This window comes from Mya arenaria, chromosome 4, assembly GCF_026914265.1.
Source record: "Mya arenaria isolate MELC-2E11 chromosome 4, ASM2691426v1".
NCBI lineage: Eukaryota > Metazoa > Mollusca > Bivalvia > Myida > Myidae > Mya > Mya arenaria.
In genome coordinates, this window is record NC_069125.1 from 5920288 (window position 1) to 5944336 (window position 24049).

At 35.4% G+C, this 24049-nt stretch overlaps 2 protein-coding genes across 2 annotated transcripts; one reads left to right on the forward strand and one right to left on the reverse strand.

Annotated features, from left to right (window-relative positions):
* The first annotated feature begins 2 nt into the window (after positions 1-2).
* LOC128230305 (glutathione hydrolase 1 proenzyme-like) lies at positions 3-14596 on the forward strand. Its single transcript, XM_052942474.1, has 16 exons — positions 3-67; positions 436-506; positions 1294-1426; positions 2395-2503; positions 4332-4483; positions 4998-5121; positions 5726-5793; positions 7321-7394; positions 8000-8205; positions 8804-8897; positions 9979-10192; positions 11292-11441; positions 11650-11746; positions 12345-12468; positions 12826-12942; positions 13358-14596. Exons 2-16 carry the CDS (start codon positions 458-460, stop codon positions 13522-13524), a joined length of 1878 nt encoding a protein of 625 aa, XP_052798434.1. The 5' UTR covers positions 3-67; positions 436-457; the 3' UTR covers positions 13525-14596.
* Positions 14597-19302: 4706 nt separating this feature from the next.
* LOC128230203 (BTB/POZ domain-containing protein KCTD7-like) lies at positions 19303-23843 on the reverse strand. Its single transcript, XM_052942270.1, has 2 exons — positions 23450-23843; positions 19303-22224 (listed from the first exon to the last, which is right to left on the reverse strand). The coding sequence occupies exons 1-2, from the start codon at positions 23627-23629 to the stop codon at positions 21508-21510; spliced, it is 897 nt and encodes a 298-aa protein (XP_052798230.1). The 5' UTR covers positions 23630-23843; the 3' UTR covers positions 19303-21507.
* Between the last annotated feature and the right edge of the window lie 206 nt (positions 23844-24049).

A 24049-nucleotide genomic window follows, 5' to 3' on the forward strand; every position in this document is an offset into this window, starting at 1 on the left:
GTCACTGGAGCGAATGCAATAGACGTGTCAAGCTTCCTGTTAATCTGTCAAATTTGTCAACAAACTGGTAAAATCTTTGTTATTTAAAGAATATATCGCAATTCAGGATTATTTAAATATCTTAAAATGATAACGAACATTTATGCAAGTCTAAAATAAGTTCCATGAGTTAATTCCAAAATAAATGTTGTTCAAGATGGTATAGAATGATATATGTTGATTAGGCGGTCACTGTGTAGGAAACTGTACAGTTCTAAGATCCTTGGTTCATCTCACTCTCCTTACTCAACGATTTGGCGCTGTCCCCAACTGAAATACATTATGCTTTTAGTGAGGTGTAATAAAAGTATTATTTAGTCAGATATATCAGTTACATATTATAAAGAGACATTTGAAGTAAATAAATTTTATTTGAATACACTGTATTTGTTTTAGATTTCAAGTTGAAGGAGTCGGAATGGCATCAGATGGGAAATATGACAAGTTAGAAGAACCAATAAATTCAGGTACATGTAGTTACAATAACTTTATTTTATAAATGTAATCAGATTTTTTACTATTATACATGAACATGTAGTGTAATTTAAGTCATTTAATAGGTACCCAAGACAGTAAATATTTTCTTAAACATATCTTGTAGTTGATGTGTTTGGTTGGTTTATTAAACATTTTGATGCCTTGAATGTTTTTAAATAATTTGAGATGTATTATCATTTATTTAGGTCTTAATATCATATTTAGGTCTTAGTTACTGTAATTGCTATGGTTGGTTGTCAAAGAGTAGTTTCATAATTGACCGATTGTATAGATCGTTGAAAATGCCATCTACAATACCAGCGACTGAAATTAGCACAAGCCTGTAAGCTTGACTAAAGCCCGGGATTGTAACAATGTGTGGGTTTTGGTTCATGTTTATATATGTTTGGGTTTGTGGCTTAAAACCTTATAATAATATGAACCTCTGTTATTTGGAAAAAAATCATGAAAATCTTAATTTGATGACTGTAGTCCAGACTGAGGTAGAATCTTCATTATAAAGAGAATGCAAAACACAACATAAACTACCACATTCAGGTTCTTGTAAAAGTTGGAGTGGTGTCATTTCTGTTTTTTTTAAACTTGTAATTGTAGGCCAGATTCCTAGCCAAGTCTGTCCTCATAATAAATGCTGTGTTACTTTGTACACATACCTGGATGACGTAGTGCATAAAAAGTAGCCCACACATTAGTGTACATGTACAAGTAGCATATTGCAACCTGTCTTGTATAACCATAAAATCTTACCGTATTCAGGAGACAAGGCTGACCTGTTGGACAATGATGAAGAAGACGGCCTTCGCTCAAACTCCCCCGGGAGTCCTGTGGGCCTTACTGATCTCCACTCACTCAAGGACCCTAGAAAGGTTCTGGAGGCAGGAAAAGCTGTGTAAGCTAGTTTTTGTTCGTGCTTAATGGATTAGGGACACATTTACATTATGGTATAGGTGTACATATTGAAATACCGGTATGTTGTCTAGGATGTACTATTAACAAAATTTTTGCATTGAAAGCATGTGTCTTTTCAGTTCTTTCTCCATTCTTGGTCAGGGTAATTGCTATAATATTGATACAAGGCGCTATGTGTAATTTTGTTTCCTTGTATGAAACCATGATGTAAAGATTACACAGGAATGCACTGACCAGGAAACAGCATTTAGTCAAAACAGATCAGCGGCATCAATTTTATAGACAAATTTCGAGTTTTCACATTGTCTTTATTACAGGAAACTTGATGTATCTTTTTCATTTACTTTAAGTTATAAACCTTGAATTTTCTAAAAGAATATGGTTTTCTTTCTACATAAAATTCTAGAAATGCCTCTTTGATGCACTTGAACATGACCTGATTTTATACGCAATATAAAGGAAATGCTATATAGTATATTATAACCTTTACACCTTTTACATTTACATAATATTGAGCCACCATAACTAAGATACGGTATTCAGAATTCAGTTATTAAACCATTGAAAGAATAGATTGACCCTAGACAATTAAATGCACAATGTCTTGGTTTCAATAGAGTTTTTGTTGCAAAACTTGATAGACACAATCCGATTTGGGCATCATGTCAAGTACACATCAACTGTGTATATAAGAGCTTAGTCAGGACCAGAGCTGAGGGTTGAGAATTGTCACTTCATCTTCTCCATAATCATCTCAATGTGTATGTTTCAGACTGCAGGATCAGAGCCGTGGGTTGAGATTCATCATGATTTGCGCGTTCATCTTCTCCATAATTATTATCACAACGTGTATGTTTCAGACTGCAGGATCAGAGCCGTGGGTTGAGATTCATCATGATCTGCGCGTTCATCTTCTCCATAATTATTATCACAATGTGTATGTTTCAGACTGCAGGATCAGAGCCGTGGGTTGAGAATCATTGTGATCTGTGCGTTCATCTTCTCCATTATCATCACCATTGCTCTCATTCTCTCCATTTATCTCGGACCTCCTCAGGTAAAACCTTGTAGGGTCGAGTACTAATAAACTAGTTTAAACTGTCTTGAACATGTTTTTTGTTAGTAACCTTAATATTACAGTGTGTGTATAACACGTGATAAATTACGTCATATATGCTACGTCGCAAGGCAACATTTTGCTTAAAATGAAGACTTAAATCAAAGATAACTTTTCTTTAACAACACCATTTTAAATAAAACAAAGGGCAGTTTATGCTGCTTAAAGAGTCCTGCATTTGTTTTATTACCGAAATTTGATCATGTCATTAGTTTCATCAAACACTTCGACAAACCTGTTTCCAAAATAATATTTGACAGTGCTCCATCAGTTGGCCGTATTTTGAAAAGGTTTGTCGAAGTGTTTTAAGAAACTAAACGCTCAATCAAACTCTGGTAAAAGACCAAAGGCAGGGCTCCGTAAGCGGCGTAGATTGTGTGCTATGTTTCATTTAAAATGGTGAAGAAATAGTAAAGTTATGTTTGTTTAAAGACTTTTTTCAAATCAAAATATTGCCTTCCAACGTAGCACTTATGAAGCAATTTATCACGTGGTATACACACACTGTATTAATTGCGAATTTAATATCTCAGCAACTAAATTTATGTATTGATATGAGATGATAAACAATGGTTGTCAACAAACCATCATACTAAATTTATCAAGTTAGATAACTCTATTTTCCTTACAATGCTAATTATGGCCTTTATTATTCAACTTAATAGTTCTTGTTTTGCACATTAGCGTGCAGCAAGTACTTGTTGAATTGCATTGAATCTTTATACAATGGCTCCCCACCATCCAATCTGTCAGATAAATATCTTCCTTCTAATACTAATAATATCCTATTTTCATTGAGTTTATTCAACTTACCAATTCCTGTCACAGGCGTTGAAATAGTCTATCTCGCTATCTCTGTGACAGCTCTTGCTAATAAAGATTTTTTGATGCATGCTATTCTGTCTTTGTTTTTCAGAGGTGTCATATGTCTTTTGTGTAGTGTCCATTCGTCGTTAAAGGGACTCACTCAGCTATATTAGGGTTTTAGCCTGGCTTTAAAAGGGCATCTGCTTCATAAAAGCCTTAAGAGCAGGGTGTTAAAAATAAAAGGGCGTATTGTATCAGGCTGTAATGAACTTAGATATTAAAGTTAGACAAGAAATATGTTTAATTGAAGTATTTTCAGTTTCAACTACCAGATATTTGAAGATTTTATGTATTTATAATCATATAAGAGATTTATAAACAAAACAAAGGCAATGTTTGATTATTTCAAGCAATCAATGCTAAAAAGGCTGAATATGCTGGTCCCATGAGAGCAGATGAGTGCTACCAAAATAGGGCAATGTGCAGCATTTGCCTATAACTCATAAGCTAAAATCCAACTACCAATATATGAGAAGACAAAGTACATTGTACTTCATTTTGTAACATTGTGCAAATTAGGGTTGTGTATTTTGTTTTCCACTTGAAAAATAGCAACAAAATCATTCTAGTTTCTAAAACAAATAGCTCTAGGGTATTAAAGAAAACAAAATATAATGAGTACAATGTGAGCAGAATAAATTTCCAATGGGCTTATTTTAACAAGGATTTTAGAAGCAGTTTCATGCTTTTGAGAGATTTTTAACAAAGCAAGATTACTGCTAGGAACATAACTGCTCCATAGATTCTTAATGAAGCAGCCCCCTGCAACCCAAGAGGTCCCTGGTTCAAACTTCACTTTCTCATGCTTTGCAATTGTGAATCTCCAAAACATATACCCGTACTAGTATGTATTGTCTTTATGGCTAGCCAAATGTACATACCCATTTTAAAATGTTGACAGATCGGGGCCAATGCTGCGATATCGACCGGTGTACAGAAATGTTCCGACATAGGTCTACAGATGTTAACTCAGGGTGGGAACGCAGTTGACGCAGCAGTGGCGGCCATGTTCTGTATGGGTGTCGTGAATGCGGAGAGCTCGGGGCTTGGAGGGTAGGTTTGTTGTTGTTTAAGTCACCTCCAGCCAAAAATATAAAACTTCTTTTTTCAAAGTTAGCCAAATTGTTTATTGATTGGTCAATATTTATCAAATAATTCCTATGAACCAATCAAATGATTAAGTGTGCAAACTAGTTAAAAGATAACATGTTGACAACTGAAGGTGTTAAACAAACCCTACTGCAGTAAATTGTATGAATATTTATTATCTTTTGGCTAGTTTGTACATAACAGCAATTTGATTGGTTAACAGCAATTTTTGAATGCATATTGACCAATCATTACTAACTTTGACCAAGCCAAAAAAATGAAAATGTTTTATACCATTGGCTGCTGGTATATAGTGCCTAGCTAAGAAGTTGTGGCCAATGTTAATTGACCATCATTATCTGTCATCCACACATTAAAATGTTTCTACACATATACTCACCCATATAAACCTTAAAGATGCTCTATAAATATGTGTTTTTTAATGTAAACTGTGTCAGATTTGTTTGCCATTTTTCAGGGGTGGTTTCATGCTTGTCCATGACCACAAGGTGGAGAAGTCAGAAGTGTATGACTTTCGTGAGATGGCCCCCAATCAAGCCAAGCCCGATATGTTCAGCGCTGACAGCTCACAGAAGGAGCTGGTACTTAAGCTTATTATTTAAGCTTAATAGACTAATTTTCTCCATAACTTAGGAATTCAAAATCAGTTTTCAAACCTCCCATTTAGATACTTTCTCATGTTTATTTTCATTGATCTTGAAGTTGAGGATTATAGGTTAGCTTGCACAATTTTCATTAATATGATTGTATAAAAGTGAAAAGGTGCATCTAGGAAGAAAATATTACTGGGCGCTGGTAGGTGTATTGTTGACATTATACCACTCTGACTTGTAATACAATGGGCGGATTGTTCAGAACTTTCATAACCGATCGTAGTTAACTTTGAAAGGTGAAGTTATTCATGTTATGCTCACACATTTAATAAATCATGTACAGCTGAAACAATTGTATCAAACCTTCTTATAAATACTGCAGGCAGATCACTTATGTGCACATAGAAGTTCTAGAGCAATTGTTAACAACGCTGAAGTGAACAATGTTGCTAACGTTAAGTTCTGAACTTTTCATAAGGCAAATCAGCACATAGAAATAACATTACAGTGCCTTTAAACAGTGTCAGATTTAGCTTAACTATAGACCAATACATAATATTTGTGCTGGTGATAACTCTTACCGGTATTCCAGGGCCCATTATATGTAGCTGTGCCTGGTGAGCTGAGAGGCATGGAAAAAGCCCACAAGAAATATGGAATGTAAGTACAGTTATACAATGACAGCTATAGGGACAAGCCCTTAAGTATAGCTTATGTTATGCTAGTACAGTACACTCAACAAGTTAGACCCACTTTCCTCGCTCACCTTGAGGGATAAAGTCGATGATCGCGGGTTTCCTCCGAGGGTAAAACTGTTGGCCTCGCTAAAATATCCCTGAGTTCCTCCGAGTGGCTGGCTTACCGCTGAGTTTAATATGAATGATAGCGTTGAGAATCGTCCGATTTTATGATCCCGCGGCGGAACTCGGGAGTCTAATCAGATAAGCAAGAAATCATTCTTGTTTAGAAGTTATTTATTTTTATGCTTATGCACATTGTTAAGCTTAAAAGATTCTTACATGTACCAACGTTTAATTTGTATTTATGTCCGTAAACACCAATTGAATATTGTCTTGAATAATAAACATTGAATCATTGTATTGTATACTAAGTATTGCTACTAATTTTATTGCATCATAAAGCAGCCGACTATTTTCACGATTCTGAACCATGACCTCTGACATCAAGCGCGTAATCAATACAATGTAGAATATACTATTTATTATTGGTGGTTAAAAACAGCTATGACGTTTCATGGAATTTTCCACAGAAAACGAGGCAAGAAGGCCTTCAAAACCATGCGCTGAACTTTGAACGCGTGTTTGACCTCCTGATTTTCCGAAAATGTGTAACCTAGAATTTCTCGGATGAAATGTGTTTATCAGTCATTAGCAAAAACACGTTTATAAGATGCATGTGCAACTAGTGAAATACGACTGCATTCTTGAGGTAAGCTAACTTCATGCAAAACGGGCAGAGAAATAAGAGTAATAGCAATTTACTGAAGCCGTCGTAATCTGTTGAAAATTTTAATAATATAAAATAACTTTAGTGTAGATCCTTATCAAGTGTCCGCACAGTTTCGCTGAGTTAACCCCTCCGAGGAATGCCAAGTTCGTTATTCTTCGATCGACTGATTGCCCTCCGAGGGCCTTAACTTCAAACTCCAAGGAACGCGGACAGTCGATAAAATCATTGTGTTGGCCCCGATAGCAAAAATCTGTGGAGGGACACGGAAAGTGGCTCTAACTCATTGAGTGTACTGTATTTGACACAAATACTGTTAGTTTTGATTTATTGGCAGCCATCTTTGATTCCATTTTGAATGTCTAAGAGTTGACCATTATTGGCCGACTAAGAGTTTCACAAGGCCATCAATCATATTTTTGTATTTGAAGGTCTAGGTTACCAAATTATATTTTCTAAACCGGTACTCTGTGATGCACGACATTTGGCTTAAGTATCAAACTTGATATGTCGACTATTGTCTGAGGTTAAGGTTGTTGTATAAAAGGGTATTTCTGACAAGCTGTGTGTTGACGGCGTTTGGTGTTTATAAATTGTCTCTTTATTAGGCAAAAATAAGGTTTTTTTTCAGTGTTCAAGGCCTTTCCACAATATTAAATGGTTTGTGTTATCTTTTTCAATAAAAAAGATGGGAGATTTTGCATATTTTCTTTTAACCAGACTGAAGTGGAAGAATGTTGTCTCCCCTGCTGCAGATTTGGCCCGGAATGGCTTCCATATGACTGGACATACAGGTATGGTGTACCGTCTGGGTCATGAAAAACCATCAAATTAGGCATATCTGTTCACTTAATACTTTGAGGGCTGTGTGCAAAAAAAGCATAATAATAACTGGTGATGACCTTTGAAAATTTAAGGTTTCATAAGTTCCCTTGATTATATCATGATTTCAAGATTTCAAGTTCACAAATATACTACAACTTCACTAATTCAATATTCCTCATAGAAATCCTTGAAAAACAGTGTTATTCCTCCATGTTTTTATTATTTCGTTTTTGCAGGAAAAGAAAACGAACAAAATGCCTTGTAAAACATTTAAAAAGTTTAATTTCTTAGACGATAAGTACTATACAGATTTTACAATGAAACTTTTATAACAAGGTCATACGCATTAAGTGGTCCATAAATGAAAATAAATTAAACTTTCCAGTTCGAGGAACTCAATTTTTTTCTTGTTTGATCTTGAGCCATCATTTCATGCGAAATCAAGAATGAACTTAGCATTGTCCAACTTTGTCATAGAACTGTAGAAATTGTCAGTGACATTTGAATGGTAAGTGCAGAACACCTTCCTGGCAAATATTTTGCTAAGAGAACATTATCCTTTCTCTTTTCACAGATGTGGTGCTGAACAGCCCGAAATTCAACATGGAAGCCTTCAAGGAATCAAAACTAGCACAGTTTTACATGAACGAAGATAAGACAATGAAAAAAGAGGGTGACCTTATAGTGCGATCTGACCTTGCAGCCACATTGGACCAGATTGCAGCAGATGGGGCGGAGGCTTTCTACTCGGGGAACATTGCTGATAGCATTGTGGAAGCTGTAATTTCAGTTTTATTTAAATTTTATAAGGGTTAACTAATCTTAAACCAATGTGTTATTTTGAGGATTGATGGAATTTTATTTATAACATATTATTGTGTTTATGCTGTTTGAACGCAGGTAAGACAGGCTCATTTAAGATTGTGAATGCTCATTTCATATTGTGAATGCTCATTTCAGATTGTAAAATCTCCTTTTAGATGGTAAAAAGCTCATTTCAGATTTTGAATGCTCTTTTCAGATTGTGAATGCTCATTTCAGAATTCAGATTTTGAATGCTCATTTCAGATTGTAAAATCTCCTTTTAGATGGTAAAAAGCTCATTTCAGATTTTGAATGCTCTTTTCAGATTGTGAATGCTCATTTCAGAATTCAGATTTTGAATGCTCATTTCAGATTGTGAATGCTCATTTCAGAATTCAGATTATAAATGCTCATTTCAGATTGTGAATGCTCATTTCAGAATTCAGATTATAAATGCTCATTTCAGATTGTGAATGCTCATTTCAGAATTCAGATTGTGAATGCTCATTTCAGATTGTGAATGCTCATTTCAGATTGTGAATGCTCATTTCAGATTGTAAAATTCTCATTTCAGATAGTGAATGCAGACAATCCAGGGGTATTGACCAAGGAGGATCTTATGAGCTACAGTGTTGAGATGAGGGAAGTTGTAAAGACAACATACCATGGTGAGATTTTTTTTTTATTTACCCACAGACGGGCCATCATAACAGTGAGCTTTATGAAAAAGTATCATAAGATAAAAGATAAAATATTATGCGAGGGTTACCAATTGAATTAAACTTTGTATTTTTAAAATCAAATAAACATTGTAAAAAATGACCAATTAAGCACTTAGTTTTGAAATAGTTCAATATTGTTTGCAAAAAAGCAATCATATGAGAAGTGCATTGAAAATATGGCCCCTGCATGAGTGCGTCTGATTTTAAAAACATAATCACCGGGTACATTGTCAAAATTCAGGTGCACAATGTCTAGGTGTGTATATATAGCCCCTGAACTGTTGAGATATGGGCCCCAGTCAACTAGGGAGATCAGACAGCATCATTTCACTTACATTTCTACCAACTTAAAGTAAAATTACTGCAACCACTAGCTGAGTTACTGAAAGTATACACAAAAAGTTCTTCTTACTGGCTACCCTTTAGGTATTTGAATTAATTCATAAACAAAGACAAACCAATTACTCCAATACGGTATAAAAAGGCTTAATTCAAAAAGCTATTCAAACCTAAAGCTTATAAATTGCCTTACACATTTTGATTTGACTGACAAATAATTAGATATCATTAATTTGCATATTATTTATTTATTTTATTTTATTATCTTTTCCTTATTCTTTTTCACTAAACAACAAAGAAATTAAAATAATTTTTCAACAGTTATTATGCACATGTTATTGTGATTCAGCTTCCACATTTGATTTTTATACAGATGGCCACATTGTAAATAAGATATGTATTGTATTGGATACCCGGTATGTCTTAAGATGTACTGATATGACAGTTGTGTCTTAATATGTTGACACCTAAAACAAATAAAGATTATGTACTTATTTACTTGTAAGTCCATGATAAAGCAGATATTTGCCATTTAAACATCTTACATTTGCATCAAGCTTACGATTATAGGTCAGTCCTCCATTTTGTAAGTTTTACTCTTAAGGTTGTAAACTTTAACTTTTATGGATCAAAAATGAGTACATGTAAAACAAACCAATGATGTTAAATTAGTGACATGTATGTTTAGGTTACACTGTTGAATCCGTCCCAGCCCCTGGTGGTGGCCCTGTGGTTCTGTTTATTCTTAACTTCATGGAGGGATATGGCAAATCGGCCCAGGATAACGCCACATATCATCAGCTTGTTGAGGCATTTAAGTTTGGGAACGCCCACAAGGAACAGCTCGGAGACCCGGGGTTTAATGCTGCAAGGATCAAGCAGGCGACTGAGATCATGATCAGGTTGGTAAATTAAATCTTTATAATCCCAAATTGAACTTGACTTAATCAAAATATGTTGCCTGAATAGGATGGCAGACATATAGGGATCACGTTGTCAGGCCTTGTCCTTTTCTGCTCTTTCATACTCTGTTGTCCACTCTCAGAGTCCTTATCTTGAGCATTTGTATGCCTCTAAAGGGAGATGTTTAATAGTCTCACTATCTCTCTGTCTGTTACAATTGTGTCTCAGCTGTTATTTACAGTTACTCAATGTCAATCACACTTTACAGAAGTGTTCAGCAGCATGGGAAAGTGTGATATGCAAAACGGTCCTGCTTTCCCCTCAAGGTCGAGTTCACACTAAGGAGGCAATATTTTTTAATGGCACTCTTACAAGGCCATATTAGGGACATTTGTCTCATTCCTGTGATAAAATATTAAATAAGCTTTGTAAATAAAATTTCTGCTGTTGAGCATATGGTAAGGTCAGATGAACTCCACATTGTGGCATTTTTGCTATTAAAGTAGAACTGTACTCTAATATGTATTAAAATCTTTATTCCATCCTTTTTTGTATTTTACATGTTCAAGTTGTAAACACAAAGTGTGAATGTTGTTTTTACTTGCTTTCGTTTCCATGTAATTTGAACCCTGTTCTGCCCTTTCTATGGCTGCTAGATAAATTACCAACACTTGAAATGATGCGACACAGTATTATTGTCCTTTGATTTAAGTTCACATGCCCAGCAAGTACCGCAATGAATTTGCCCCATTTACCACACTGCATTGCTACATGTACATTTTCATTTCAGAAAATGCGGGACAGGGGCTAGTTTATGATGAAACTACCCACCTATAAAGATATTTAATGCTTAATAATGTCATGTTTTAAACTTGTAAATTATCAATCTTGTACATTGTTATGTAATAATGGGATGTCAATATTTCAGTTGTAATTCAATATCTTTACACATGGCCTATCAGCGGCCAACCTTTGGTATGTGACAAAATTATAGTATTACAAAAATGATGCATTATTTATAATAAGTTCATTGTAAAGATAGAAACCGACTAGCATGTAAAACTTAAACAAATAGTAATAATATTTATAACATTTTAGTAAAGAAGAGGCTGCAAAGTTACGTAACCTGACAACCGACACAACCCAGGACGCCAGTTTCTACCGTAGTAAGATCAAGACTCCTGAAGATGCCGGCACTGCTCACATCTCGGTCATAGATACTGCCGAACTCATGGTATCCGTAACCACGTAAGTTTATGATAATTAAGTTAATTGATGGTATTGCTACAAAAAGTAAGCTTTGGAGTATCTTGGACTGCGAGTGTTTGTAATAGTAGAACATTACGGTTTTCCCCACTACAATTACAGTAAAGCTGTGAAATATATTTTTGTCTGAAATTATGTAAAAAATCTTGAAATTTTAAAATCATTCAAAGTTTTATTCTTTTACTTTCAGGACAATCAACACATGGTTTGGAAGCATGGTTCTAACCGACACAGGGATTTTGCTGAATAACGAGATGGCTGACTTTGGGGAGTCTGGTGACCCAATGGTAAGTAAACTACAACTTACTACCCAGTGTTTGCTGTATTGTAACTCATGTGGAGTTCATGCAAACATAATGGATTGATTTGTTAACTGGAATATCTTACACGCACGCACGCAAGCACGCACGCACGCACACACTCATTGAACAAATAGTATTCTCCCTTATCATAGGATGATTGGACTCATTGAACAAATAGTATTCTCCCTTATCATAGGATGATTGGACTCATTGAACAAATAGTATTCATGCTTACCCCAGAATGGTTGGATATATGAACAAAAAGTAGTCTCCCTTACCACAGAATGGTTGAATATATGAACAAAAAGTAGTCTTCCTTACCGTAGGATGATTGGACTCATTGAACAAATAGTAATCTCCCTTACCACAGGATGATTGGACTCATTGAACAAATAGAAATCTCCCTTACCACAGGATGATTGGACTCATTGATCAAATAGTAATCTCCCTTACCACAGGATGATTGGACTCATTGAACAAATAGTATTCTCCCTTACCATAGGATGATTGGACTATTGATAAAATAGTATTCATCCTATCAATTCTAATTCACTAACTATCTTACTATTTTCTTGTGTTACAGAATGCTGTAGAGGGGAAGAAGAGGCCCCTCTCAAGTATGGCTCCTACTGTGGTATACGAGACCGGTCACCTTTGTGGGTTAAGGATGGCTTGTGGTGGTGTAAATGGCTCCAGAATTATCACTGGTATGTACATTTTCATGCATTGCTATTTTATTCGGGCCATCAAGCTAGAATATTAAAGAACTTATACCGAAAGAGCTGTCATATGAACATGATCTTTGATGCGAGAGCAAGAATGCTATGGAGGACACAGTTTTTTCATGCTCTTGTACATTTATGTGAAGTTTGATCGAAGATCAATTTAAATGGAGTAAGTAACAGCTAAGACTTTTGGTAACAAATTGACAGCAGTATGGACCATGTGACAACTATATGGCTCACTCTGGGGGCATAAATATTGCAGACAGCTTAGTTACACCATTATTTCATTTTCCATCACAAACTTTGTAATGGATTGAAATAGTTTCTTTCCATCTTCAGGTGTAGCAGAGGTGTTGTTTAACAATTTATCTTTGAGCAAAGACCTGACGGCAGCCATAGCTGCCCCACGACTGCACAGTGCGCTCTACCCCGACCCCAGCGTTGTAGAAGCTGAAGGTACAAAATATATGTAGCTTGATTTTGTATGTCAATAATCAATGTCTAGGGTAAACTCTCATTATATCTTTACGGCAATGCATGACAGCATCCATAGCTTACCGGAGACACATGGTTCTTAATCCTATTATCATAGCTTGATTTTGTACATTCATAAACCCCTAGTCAGGGAATTAATAGTTGTAGATGAGGTGTGTTGATGAGGTCCTTGTATCATAAAAATTCTCAAGTATTTACTCAATGTACATGTGATTCTAACAGATTACAAACATTTAATATTTTGTGCCATGCAAGTCTGTCAAGTGGTTGAATGAATTTAAGATTGGATTAGTGATGGGGCCATTACTGAAGTAGTTTTGAGAAACTGGGGGCCAGGTTAAAAATGAGGTATTTAAGGTCCCTTGCTTTGTTTCAGCTGGATTTTCTGAGCCAATTCTTAGTGGTCTCAAGGGAATGGGCCACACCATACAGAGGGTTCCAAAAGAGCTGAGTATCGTCAATGCCGTCCTCAAGATAAAAGACAATATAGAATCTGTTGCTGATAAGAGAAAGCCAGGGTCCGGATCAGCATTGTTTAAATGAGATTAGCTCTAGTTATGTACTAAGTTAGGTGTCTATTTTAAATATTCAGGCTCCAATTTCTTTGAACTTCTTAAGTCCCTTATGACAAGAGTTAGGTAAACTCTATTTACTTGTATCAAAGAGTTTTTAAACTTTAAACAGGAAAAAATCCTATGATATCCTGGTAATCACCTTAAACCATTTTCACGTTATCAAAATAAAATTTAAGCATGTATTTTGGCTAATTAAAATAACATACTTAATCCTGTTAAGCTTAAGAAGTTATGAGAATTTGTGGCCAATTAATTATATTGTCTAATAATTTACATGACCTTGTTTTGATTTTATTTTTCAGTAAAATTATTTTGTTATTTATGTTCTTGTATATTTATTATTCAAACACAAACATTCCTTTGCTCTAGTTTTGAGAATCTCAAAATTGATTTCAATACATCTGATCAGGGTAAATCCACAATCCAATAGTAAATACTCCTCATATTGCAAATTTTAGGAAAGTGCATGCTAAATGTGTGTCCTGCTAAATCAGAGTTTAGGCATATCATTGCAATAAATGGTTTTAAACTTTAAGTAAAAAATAAGAATACATGTTCAAGAATAATCAATACTGTCTTTGGTTAAATTTATATTTGAAAAATCCTGACATCATAAATAAATAGCGATTAAAATGTGTGCCTAGAAAGCCATGTTTTGTGTATTTTAAGCTTTTATCATAAAATTAGTAAATGTATGTATGATATACATGTAAATAGAATATCACATTGGCCAAGGCCAGAAAATGGGTTTAATAAGTTTTGTTTGACCACATGCGTTTGTAAAATATCCTTTATTTAAATAGCTACATTTTAACTACATATTTTCTGGCACTGGTATTAATGAACATCACCATTATTTAAGGACAACATGCATGTATAGGACTGGGTAAATATTTCTACAGTACATTGATGACTATTTATGTATACATGTACATGATTTGTTAACTATTTCTTACTGGTACATTGATGACAATATACGATTATGTTCATTGCTCTGTAGCACATTCCTTTACATCAGGTAATAAATATTTCCCACCTTGTTTGTGTTTTAATACAAATCCATAATTTTAAATAAATTTCATTCCCGATAGATGATATGGGCATATTATACTCTTTAAGCACTTGTGTTATTATGTCTCCCCCTCTCTGGGGGAGACATATTGTTTTTGCCCTGTCCGTCAGTCCGGTAGTCCGTCAGTCCGTCCGTACGTCACACTTCGTTTCCGATCGATAACTGGAAAACCGCATGACCTAGGATCACCAAACTTGGTAGGGAGGTTGGTCGTGAGGTGTAGAGGATCCCTATTGTTTTTGGGGTCACTAGGTCAAAGGTCAAGGTCGCGGCGACCCCCAATATAAAAAACATTTCTGCTCAAAATCTTGAGAACGGTTTGACCTAGGTTCACCAAACTTGGTAGGGAGGTTGGTCATGAGGTGTAGAAGATCCCTATTGTTTTTGGGGTCACTAGGTCAAAGGTCAAGGTCGCGGCGACCCCCAATGTAAAAAACATTTCCGCTTAATATCTTGAGAATGGTTTGACCTAGGTTCACCAAACTTGGTAGGGAGGTTGATCATGAGGTTTAGAAAACTCCTATATTTTGGGGGGTCACAAGGTCAAAGGTCAACGTCGCTGTGACCTCTAATGTAAAAAAATATTTCCGTGCAATATCAGGAGAATGCTTTGATCTAGGTTCACCAAACTTTGAAGTGAGGTTGGTCATGATGTCTAGATGATCCCAATTGTTTTGGGGGTAACAAGGTCAATAGTCAAGGTCGTGGTGACCTTCCATGTAAAAATCATTTGCGTGTAATATCTTTATGTCTCCCCCATTCATGGGGAGACATATTGTTTTTGCCCTGTCCGTCAGTCAGTCCATCAGTCTGTCAGTCAGTCAGTCAGTACGTCACACTTCGTTTCCGCCCAATAACTATAGAACTCTTAGACCCAGGAACTTCATACTTGGTATGCTAGTTGGTCATGACTAGTAGATGACCCCTATTGAATTTGGGGTCACTAGGTCAAAGATCAGGGTCAACGTGACCTTGAGGTGAAGAAACGGTTTCCACTCAATAACTAAAGATCCTTTGGGTCCAGGAACTTCATACTTGGTATGCTAGTTGTTCATGACTATTAGATGACTCCTATTGATTTTGAGATCAAAAGGTCAAAGGTCAAGGTTACCTTCAGGTAAAAAATGTTATGTTGGCAGTGACCTTAAGCTTAAAAATGGTTTCTGCTCAATAACTAAAGAAAGCTTGTACCCAGGAACTTCATAGTTGTTCATGACTAGTAGATGACTCCTATTGATTTTGAGATCAGTAGGTCAATGGTCAAGGTCACCGTGACCTTGAGGTGAAGAAACTGTTTCCGCTCAATAACTAGAGAACGCTTGCAACCAGGAATTTCATACTTGGTATGCTAGTTGGTCATGACTAGAAGATGACCCATATTGATTTTGAGATCACTAGGTCAAAGGTCAAGGTTGCCATGACCTTGAAGTGAAGAAAAAGTTTCCGCTCAATAACTAAAGATCCTTTGGTTTCAGGAACTTCATACTTGGTAAGCTAGTTGTTCATGACTAGAAGATGACCCCTATTGATTTTCAGATCAAAAGGTCAAAGGTCAAGGTTACCTTCAGGTAAAAAATGATACGTTGGCGGTGACCTTAAGCTTAAAAATGGTTTCTGCTCAATAACTTAAGAACGCTTGTACCCAGGAACTTCATTCTTGGTACGCTAGTCGGTCATGACTAGTAGATGACCCCTATTGATTTTGAGATCAGTAGGTCAAAGGTCAAGGTTGCCATGACCTTGAGTTGAAGAAATGGTTACCGCTCAGTAACTAAAGAACACTTGCACCCAAGAACTTAATACTTGGTATGCAAGTTGGTTATGTAGATGATCCCTATTGATGTTGTGATCAGTAGGTAAAAGGTCATGGTCACGATGACTGTGAGCTGAAAAATGGTTTCCGATCAATAATTGAATAACGCTTGCGCCCAGGAACTTCATACAATGCAAACTTCGTTTACATTTTCCATGATTAATCAACAACACTTTCTTCTCTTCACTATTTAATATAATCGAATAAACCAAACTTCACTGTTGGTTTGTCTCCAGTCCAAAGTTACAAATTTCATGTCTATCATTTATTTTTTCTCAGCTACGACCACACAATAGGGGAGACAAGCGCTTTTTCAAAAAAGCAATCTCTAGTTTACTATATGGCACCACCGTACTAATGAGTGAGAGTATATATAGGTTGCATTTTCATTGTAATAAAACTTGCAAAATCCTTTAAAATTTAATATTCAACAAAAGCATGTGTGTGAACTTGGCAAAAGATGGACAGCTAAATACATGAACTTTTAATAACATAAGTTAAATCTGGTAAAGGTACATGTATTTAATAATGTTAATTAGAGCTGTGCAAATGCCGACACTTGTCTGTTGTTTGTTTTTTTCATGCAAACAAAGGGTCATAACTTGACAATTATAATTCAGAGTTATGGGCCTTGATTTACATGGATGCGTTGTTTCCTGTATACTAAGTTTAATTTGAATATCTTGAAGAAGATTAAGCTCTACTTGCCAAAGGACAGAAGAGCTTATGCGATGGCCAGTATTCGTTAAATGTACATGTGTCAGTTAACAGTTGCTTGTGAACACGATAGTTAGATTTAGATTTTCAAGAGAGCTCAGTTTCTATGGAAAACAGCGGGATCTGCCTATGCTTGACCGGATTATTATCCTTGAAATGCTGCAGCCCTATCAAAGTATACTCTAAGGGAGACAACTTTTATAGAGAGTTGTGCATTATTAAAGTGACACTTTCCATTTGCCCTTTGTTACAAAAAAGCAGAACAACATATGGTTCAATGAATGCTTTTCTTTAAATGTGGCTTAAGTATCTTGCCTATTACTAGTATGGACATGCTCTGGATAAAAAATACAAAATAAGTCATGACTCTTGTTGAGAGTTCTGGGGCCATGTTTAACAACAGTCTCAAGTCCAAGTCGAGACTCGACTCAGAAAAGCTTTTTTATGAAGGAACAAAAAATCATATTTATTCCATTTCTTTTACAAAGATAAATAATAGTACAACACTCCTAAAGTGATATATTTCAGCAAATTACAACATCAATGCTTTGCTAGAATGAAGTTTTGCCATATTGAGTTTTGAGTTTGAACTCAGACTTGAGACTGTTTGTAATCACTGCCCATGGTAAAGGTTAAAGCTCATGCGTGACAAAAACCTTTTGAAAGCCTCAACCTTTTTTTCGAAATTTCTTTTGAAACAAGAGCTGTCACAGTATGTGAGAATGCCCCCCGATTGTGACATTGACCTATGAACAAGGTCAGTACATGAAAAGTTGATCTTGCCTTTACATGTCTAATACATATGGCAAGTTATTTTAAATTGCCTCTAAACATAAAAAATACCACCCATACTTGACAACCGACACTGTTATGTCCTTATAAGCAGCATTCCATTGTGAATAAACACCAAGTGTGACCTTGAACATAGAGGTAGGGACATGGGTCTTGCACATGACATGTCGTCTTGGTATGTCGGACACATGTGGCAAGTTATTTTAAAATCTGTCCATACAAGAGAAAGTTACAGCCTGGACACGACAACCTATACTCTATGTCCTTATATATGCAGCATTCCATTGTGAATAAACACCCAAGTGTGACATTGACCTTAGAGATAGGGACACGGGGCTGTCATGCGACACGTCGTCTTGGTATGTGGAACACATGTGGCAAGTCATTTTAAAATCTGTCCATACAAGGAAAAATTATAGCCCGGACACGACAATTTATACTCTATGAGGAACACATTGTCTTGGTATGTGGAACACATGTGGCAAGTTATTTTAAAATCTGTCCATACAAGGGAAAGTTACACCCAGACATGACAACCTATACACTATATCTTTATATGCAGCACTCCGTTGTGAATAAACACTTAAGTTGTGACCTTGACCTGAGAGGAAGGGACACGGGTCTTGCATGCGACACGTCGTCTTGGTATGTGGAACACATGTGGCAAGTTATTTTAAAATCTGTCCATACAAGGGAAAGTTACAGCCCGGACACGACAACCTATACTCTATGTCCTCATATGCAGCACTCCATTGTGAATAAACACTAAGTGTGACCTTGACCTTAGAGGTAGGGACACAGGTCTTGCACATGACACGTTGTCTTGGTATGTGGAACACATGTGGCAAGTTATTTTAAAATCTGTCCATACAAGGGAAAGTTACAGCCCGGACTCGACAACCTATACTCAATGTCCTATATGCAGCACTCCATTGTGAATAAACACTAAGTGTGACCTTGACCTTAGAGGTAGGGACACGGGTCTTGCACGTGACAGGTCGTCTTGGTATGTGGAACACATGTGGCAAGTTATTTTAAAATCTGTCCATACAAGGGAAAGTTACAGGCAAGACACGACAACCTATACTCTATGTCCTATATGCAGCACTCCCAATTGTGAATAAAGACTAAGTGTGACCTTGACCTTTGAGATAACGACACGGGTCTTGCACGCGACATGTCGTCTTGGTATGAGGAACACATGTGGCAAGTTATTTTAAAATCTGTCCATACAAGGGAAAGTTACAGCCCGGACAAGAGTAATTGAGCCGGACACACGGACAGTGTGATTTTAAGATGCCCACCTTTGGGGGCATAAAAAGGACAAGCTAAGAATGAAAACAATTTCAATCTCCTTTCATCTTGTATAATCTACACTATATTGTAAGTAGTCATTGTTAATTGCACAGAATTTTTAATATATATGTCAATTGTTCTAAAAAAAAATTATTTCTCATATTTAACTGTCTGCAAACATAACACATTAGACACATAAACAAGCAATAACAAAAATACAATCAACAGAATGAAAACATAAGAGTATCATAACTTATGTACCCAAAACAAATATAATGTCACAATGGTAAGATAACAAATTAACACGCAAGTGGCTATAGCTGGCAGAGCAGGCTCCCATTGACCTCATTTTAATTGCAGAAGAGCTGTTAAAAAATCATGTTACATGTATCAAATAATAGAAAAAAGTTACGCCCAATCTTACACCAAATTCTGAAGCTGCGCCTGATTGATGCAATATTTATTGATATACTATTATAATATAAATTTATGTCATATATTGATGCTCATATTAAAGCTGCACTCTCACAGATATACCATTTTTACTACTTTTTTATTTTTTGTCTTGGAAACAGCATTTTTTTGCATAAATATCTGCAAACAATGATAAAAGATTACTGACAAAAGATCAGATTGCCGATTTTCTTATTTCCGTTTGAAATTAATGTTTTATGGCTTAAACTGTTACTAACAGTTTAAGAAAATGAAAAATACATAAAAAAAATAACTTAAAATATAAAAATCTGCATTCTAATTTTTTGTCAGCAGTCTAATATTAGTGGTTTCCATGCATTTTTGCAAAATTGGCTCATTCCAAGACAAAAAAATAAAAAAAGTTGTCAAAACTTTGAGTGTAGCTTAAACAACTTTGGAACGATAGACAAGTGCAACTATAAGAAAATGTATTTCTGTAAAAAGTGTTTCTACCCCAGAAAATGACTAGATAGTGATTCATATCAGCTGAGACATAAGAAAAGCTGTCATCCCTATCAAGAATTATATGTACGACAAATGAGGCTTTTTTACACTTTTTACATCTGTGCTGAATTAAATGGAATTCATTCTTTTGATTCAACCATGACTAGCACTCAAAACATAGAGGATCTCATAATAATTATGTGAGTTGCAATTAAATACAAACATTTATCAAACAAGTTCAGGAAAAAAGCAAGCATTTGATGAAATTTACAACTTTTCCTTAGAGTCTGAAAGCAATTAAAAGCATAAAATGAAAACTCATGTAAATTTACCGGGTATTTTTATCAAATGACACTTGCATCACAAAAAATGTAGTTTATATTCATATTTCGGTTAAAGTTTGAGGATATTCTAATAGGGCAATTTTTTATCAATTAAATGTATATTACTGGTACACTAAAGTTATACAACAAAATATGTAATTGATGTATTACACTAGAAAAAAAGAGCATTATTAAAACTATCTACTACTGCTATGAACAAACTGAATATAATTTGTAAAATAGACACTCATTTTTCAACAAACTACTGAAATAATTTCAATTTTTTTTTTTTATATTATTACTCTGCTTCATAAATTATACATGTACCATGAACAATTTTCAACACAAACTTCTTTCAGAGCCGACACAGTTAACCATTATGGCCATCAAATTGTTGACCTAGCCCTAAATAATTTATAAATATAAAGAATTATATTATACAAAATATACTAGTAAATCATAAGGGTATTTCAAATTGATGTGCCTTTTGTTGCGCCATTCTGCCTTTTGACTGTCGAAAGGCTCCTATTAAAATCAGATTTTTTGTTTATTAAATATGAAGAAGTACTGTTTGAAAACTAGCGCTAATTGAATGTTGTTGAGGTTAAAATGGTACAGTACATTTCATTTTCAACACCCTCATCAAGAACATGTTAAACCAATGCAAGCTTTTTTGGGAATTAGGGTGGGGTGGGGTAAATGTTTTGGGGTGCGGTTTCAGAAGTCACATGCATTACTAACAGATGCATACATGCACATATGTATGTAAGCTTTTAGATGACATGTCAGAGGTCTTTGGGTGCCTTGTAGCAAGGGAACGTTACAGTTGACCCCTTTTTAGAAAAACTACAATGCCCTTTGTTTACCCTAGAAGAAACACAGAATAATTTGAATATCACATTTGGTAAATATTTACAAAGTCTGAAGTCAAAGACCAACTGCAACTATGGCTTGCTCTCAAATCAAAAGGCAAGGTTCATCTAGTCATTGATCCTTTTGAAAGACAGATATGAATAAATATCAGAACATAATTTGAAGCCTGTACACAAATTTCTGACAACTCTGACCATGATAATATCGGCATTTCTTTTTCGGTTCATGAGGTTTAACGTCAAAACCATCGTCAATCAAATCGGACTCGAGACACTTGACAAAGACTTCTTCATCCACAGGACCATCCCAAGGTCCACACTTCACTTGAGCAGATTCAATAATGCAGCCATGGTTTGGATTGAAAGTGTTTGTCTTTGGAATGAATTCTGACTTAAACACGTACATAAAAACTTCTCCCATTTTCGTAAATGTTGCATTCTCCATGGCAACTCTAATAACCTCCTCTTTTATTTCTTCATAATTCGGAAATTGCGACTTATGTGATTCTTTCACAATAAGAGAAACTACAGCGGGCATTAAGTTTAACTTTTCAGCCAACTCATGCAGTCCATAATAACTTGCTTCTCTGTATAAAGGAACTGCGTGTTCCCTGGGAGGGACAAATCCATTGCGTAAGAATTCTAACAAATATCCAAACAAAATTCCATTGGAATCTAGGAAATAATTTCCATCAGCATCTTTATCCACAGTGTAACGACCACTAAACAATGCAGCAAGCATGGAGTCTGGAAATTTCTTTAGAGTTGAAAGTCTGGTCATGTACTTGACTCCTCCGACATTCAAAGGGATAACATTTGGAAAGGGCTCAATCTTCGTATTGATAGAAGAAGTAACAGTGTAATTCTGAAAATAATAAAAATGCAAGTTAACATCTATTCAACAAATCATGCAAAAACAAGATTCTTTATATACATAATTTAACACAAAAATATATATATGATAAATAAATTTAAGATTAAAAATAATAATTATATGGCACTACAAACACATTAATTTAATCTTCTGCTTAACATTTAGGTTTATCCAATACTAGTCTAAAATAATAGACGTGTTATACGGGATTCTTCCAATCCCTAACGTCTAAACGGGAATGTGCAAAAAACGGGGGTGTTTTAAAAATATTGAAATTGTTTTAAGTGAAGTATTTTATGGTTGAAATTGATCATAAAGAGTTATATTCATATTTTACCATGTAAGTGAAATGTTATTTTGCACTGAACAAGCATTTAATGCATTAAAACAAGTTGTTTACATTTCCAATAAAACGAAAGTTGACTGACACAGAAAATAATAATGCGAAGGGGAATTACTAGATACAATCGTAATAACTCGGCCTCCTCCGACATAGTCATTCTAAAATGCCGTCCAGGCTTTTTTTTAATGATGGTTAGCCTGGTTAGTCATTATAAAATGCCGTCCACGCTTTTTTTTTAATGATGGTTAGCCTGGTCCAGGCTAACCATCATTAAAAAAAAAAGCCTGGACGGCATTTTAGAATGACTAACCATCATTAAAACAAAAGCCTGGACGGCATTTTAGAATGACTATCCTCCGACAAAGCTTCGAGATAGACCTCGTTATACAATCGTAACAACTCGGCCATGGCCGAAATGTTCCGAGCGATTTAAAACTGTGCCCTGAAGCCTTGCAGGTGCCCTTCATGTATATATCGTTATGCTTTGACAGAATGAAATGAAAAAAAGCCGTCAAACTCATAATTATAAGTAGGATATTTATTTTTTGTGTACGGAACTAATATAAAATAACATTATCTAGTAATATTTCTTGTTTTTATGATATTTTATAGACTCTATATGCTTTAACCCGGAATCCTGATCAGAACAACTACCCACTTTTGATACTAAACAATTTGTACGTGAAGGATTTGCCATATCAAAAATCTAAAGAAAATCTGCCAACGTACAATTATTTGGACTACCCCAATACAATCGTCATTATCCAAATCCTGCTCAGTGCCAATGGAACTACATGTGCAGAAATTCTGTTTAGGTGCTAGCCTGAGAGGGCATTGGTGTGACGTTACATTGCAGTCAGGAAAAATACTTACATCTAAAACTTTTTTTGCAACGGTCCCCTCTCCATTTAGAACCGAAGTTGGACTCAGGGATCTTGCCGGGCTCCTTGCTTTGTCTTTTGAGTTCTGTTTTGGTCTGGACCTAGGGACAGGCCTTACAGGCTTTATCTCAATCTCTTCCACGGAGCTATCACTTGTCTCTGAATCACTCATGTTCAGAAGTTTACTACACTTTGACCATAATCAATTAGACGAGTTTTGCATAATTTCTGGCCTTGGCAAGTCAATTCACGAAGTTAAAATAATTTCAGATATATGAATTTACATATCTTCTGATAACTGCAACACAATCTAAGAGTAATATGCCAACGACCTGGAAGTCAAAATTTTACTTGTTTTTTGTTGTCAATAATAACGTTTCGGTTCGATGAGTGCAACAATTACGGTCATAGAAATAGCACATTATACTATTTCCCGGTCTCTCCCCGTATTACCCGGTCTCCAAATTACCGGATATTGAAATAACTTATGGCTTTAATTAGGCAACGGATTGTTTTTGCCGATGTTCGTTAAACGAAATCGACATTCTGATTCGCTCTATTAATATTACAAAATAGAATGAAATACATAAAG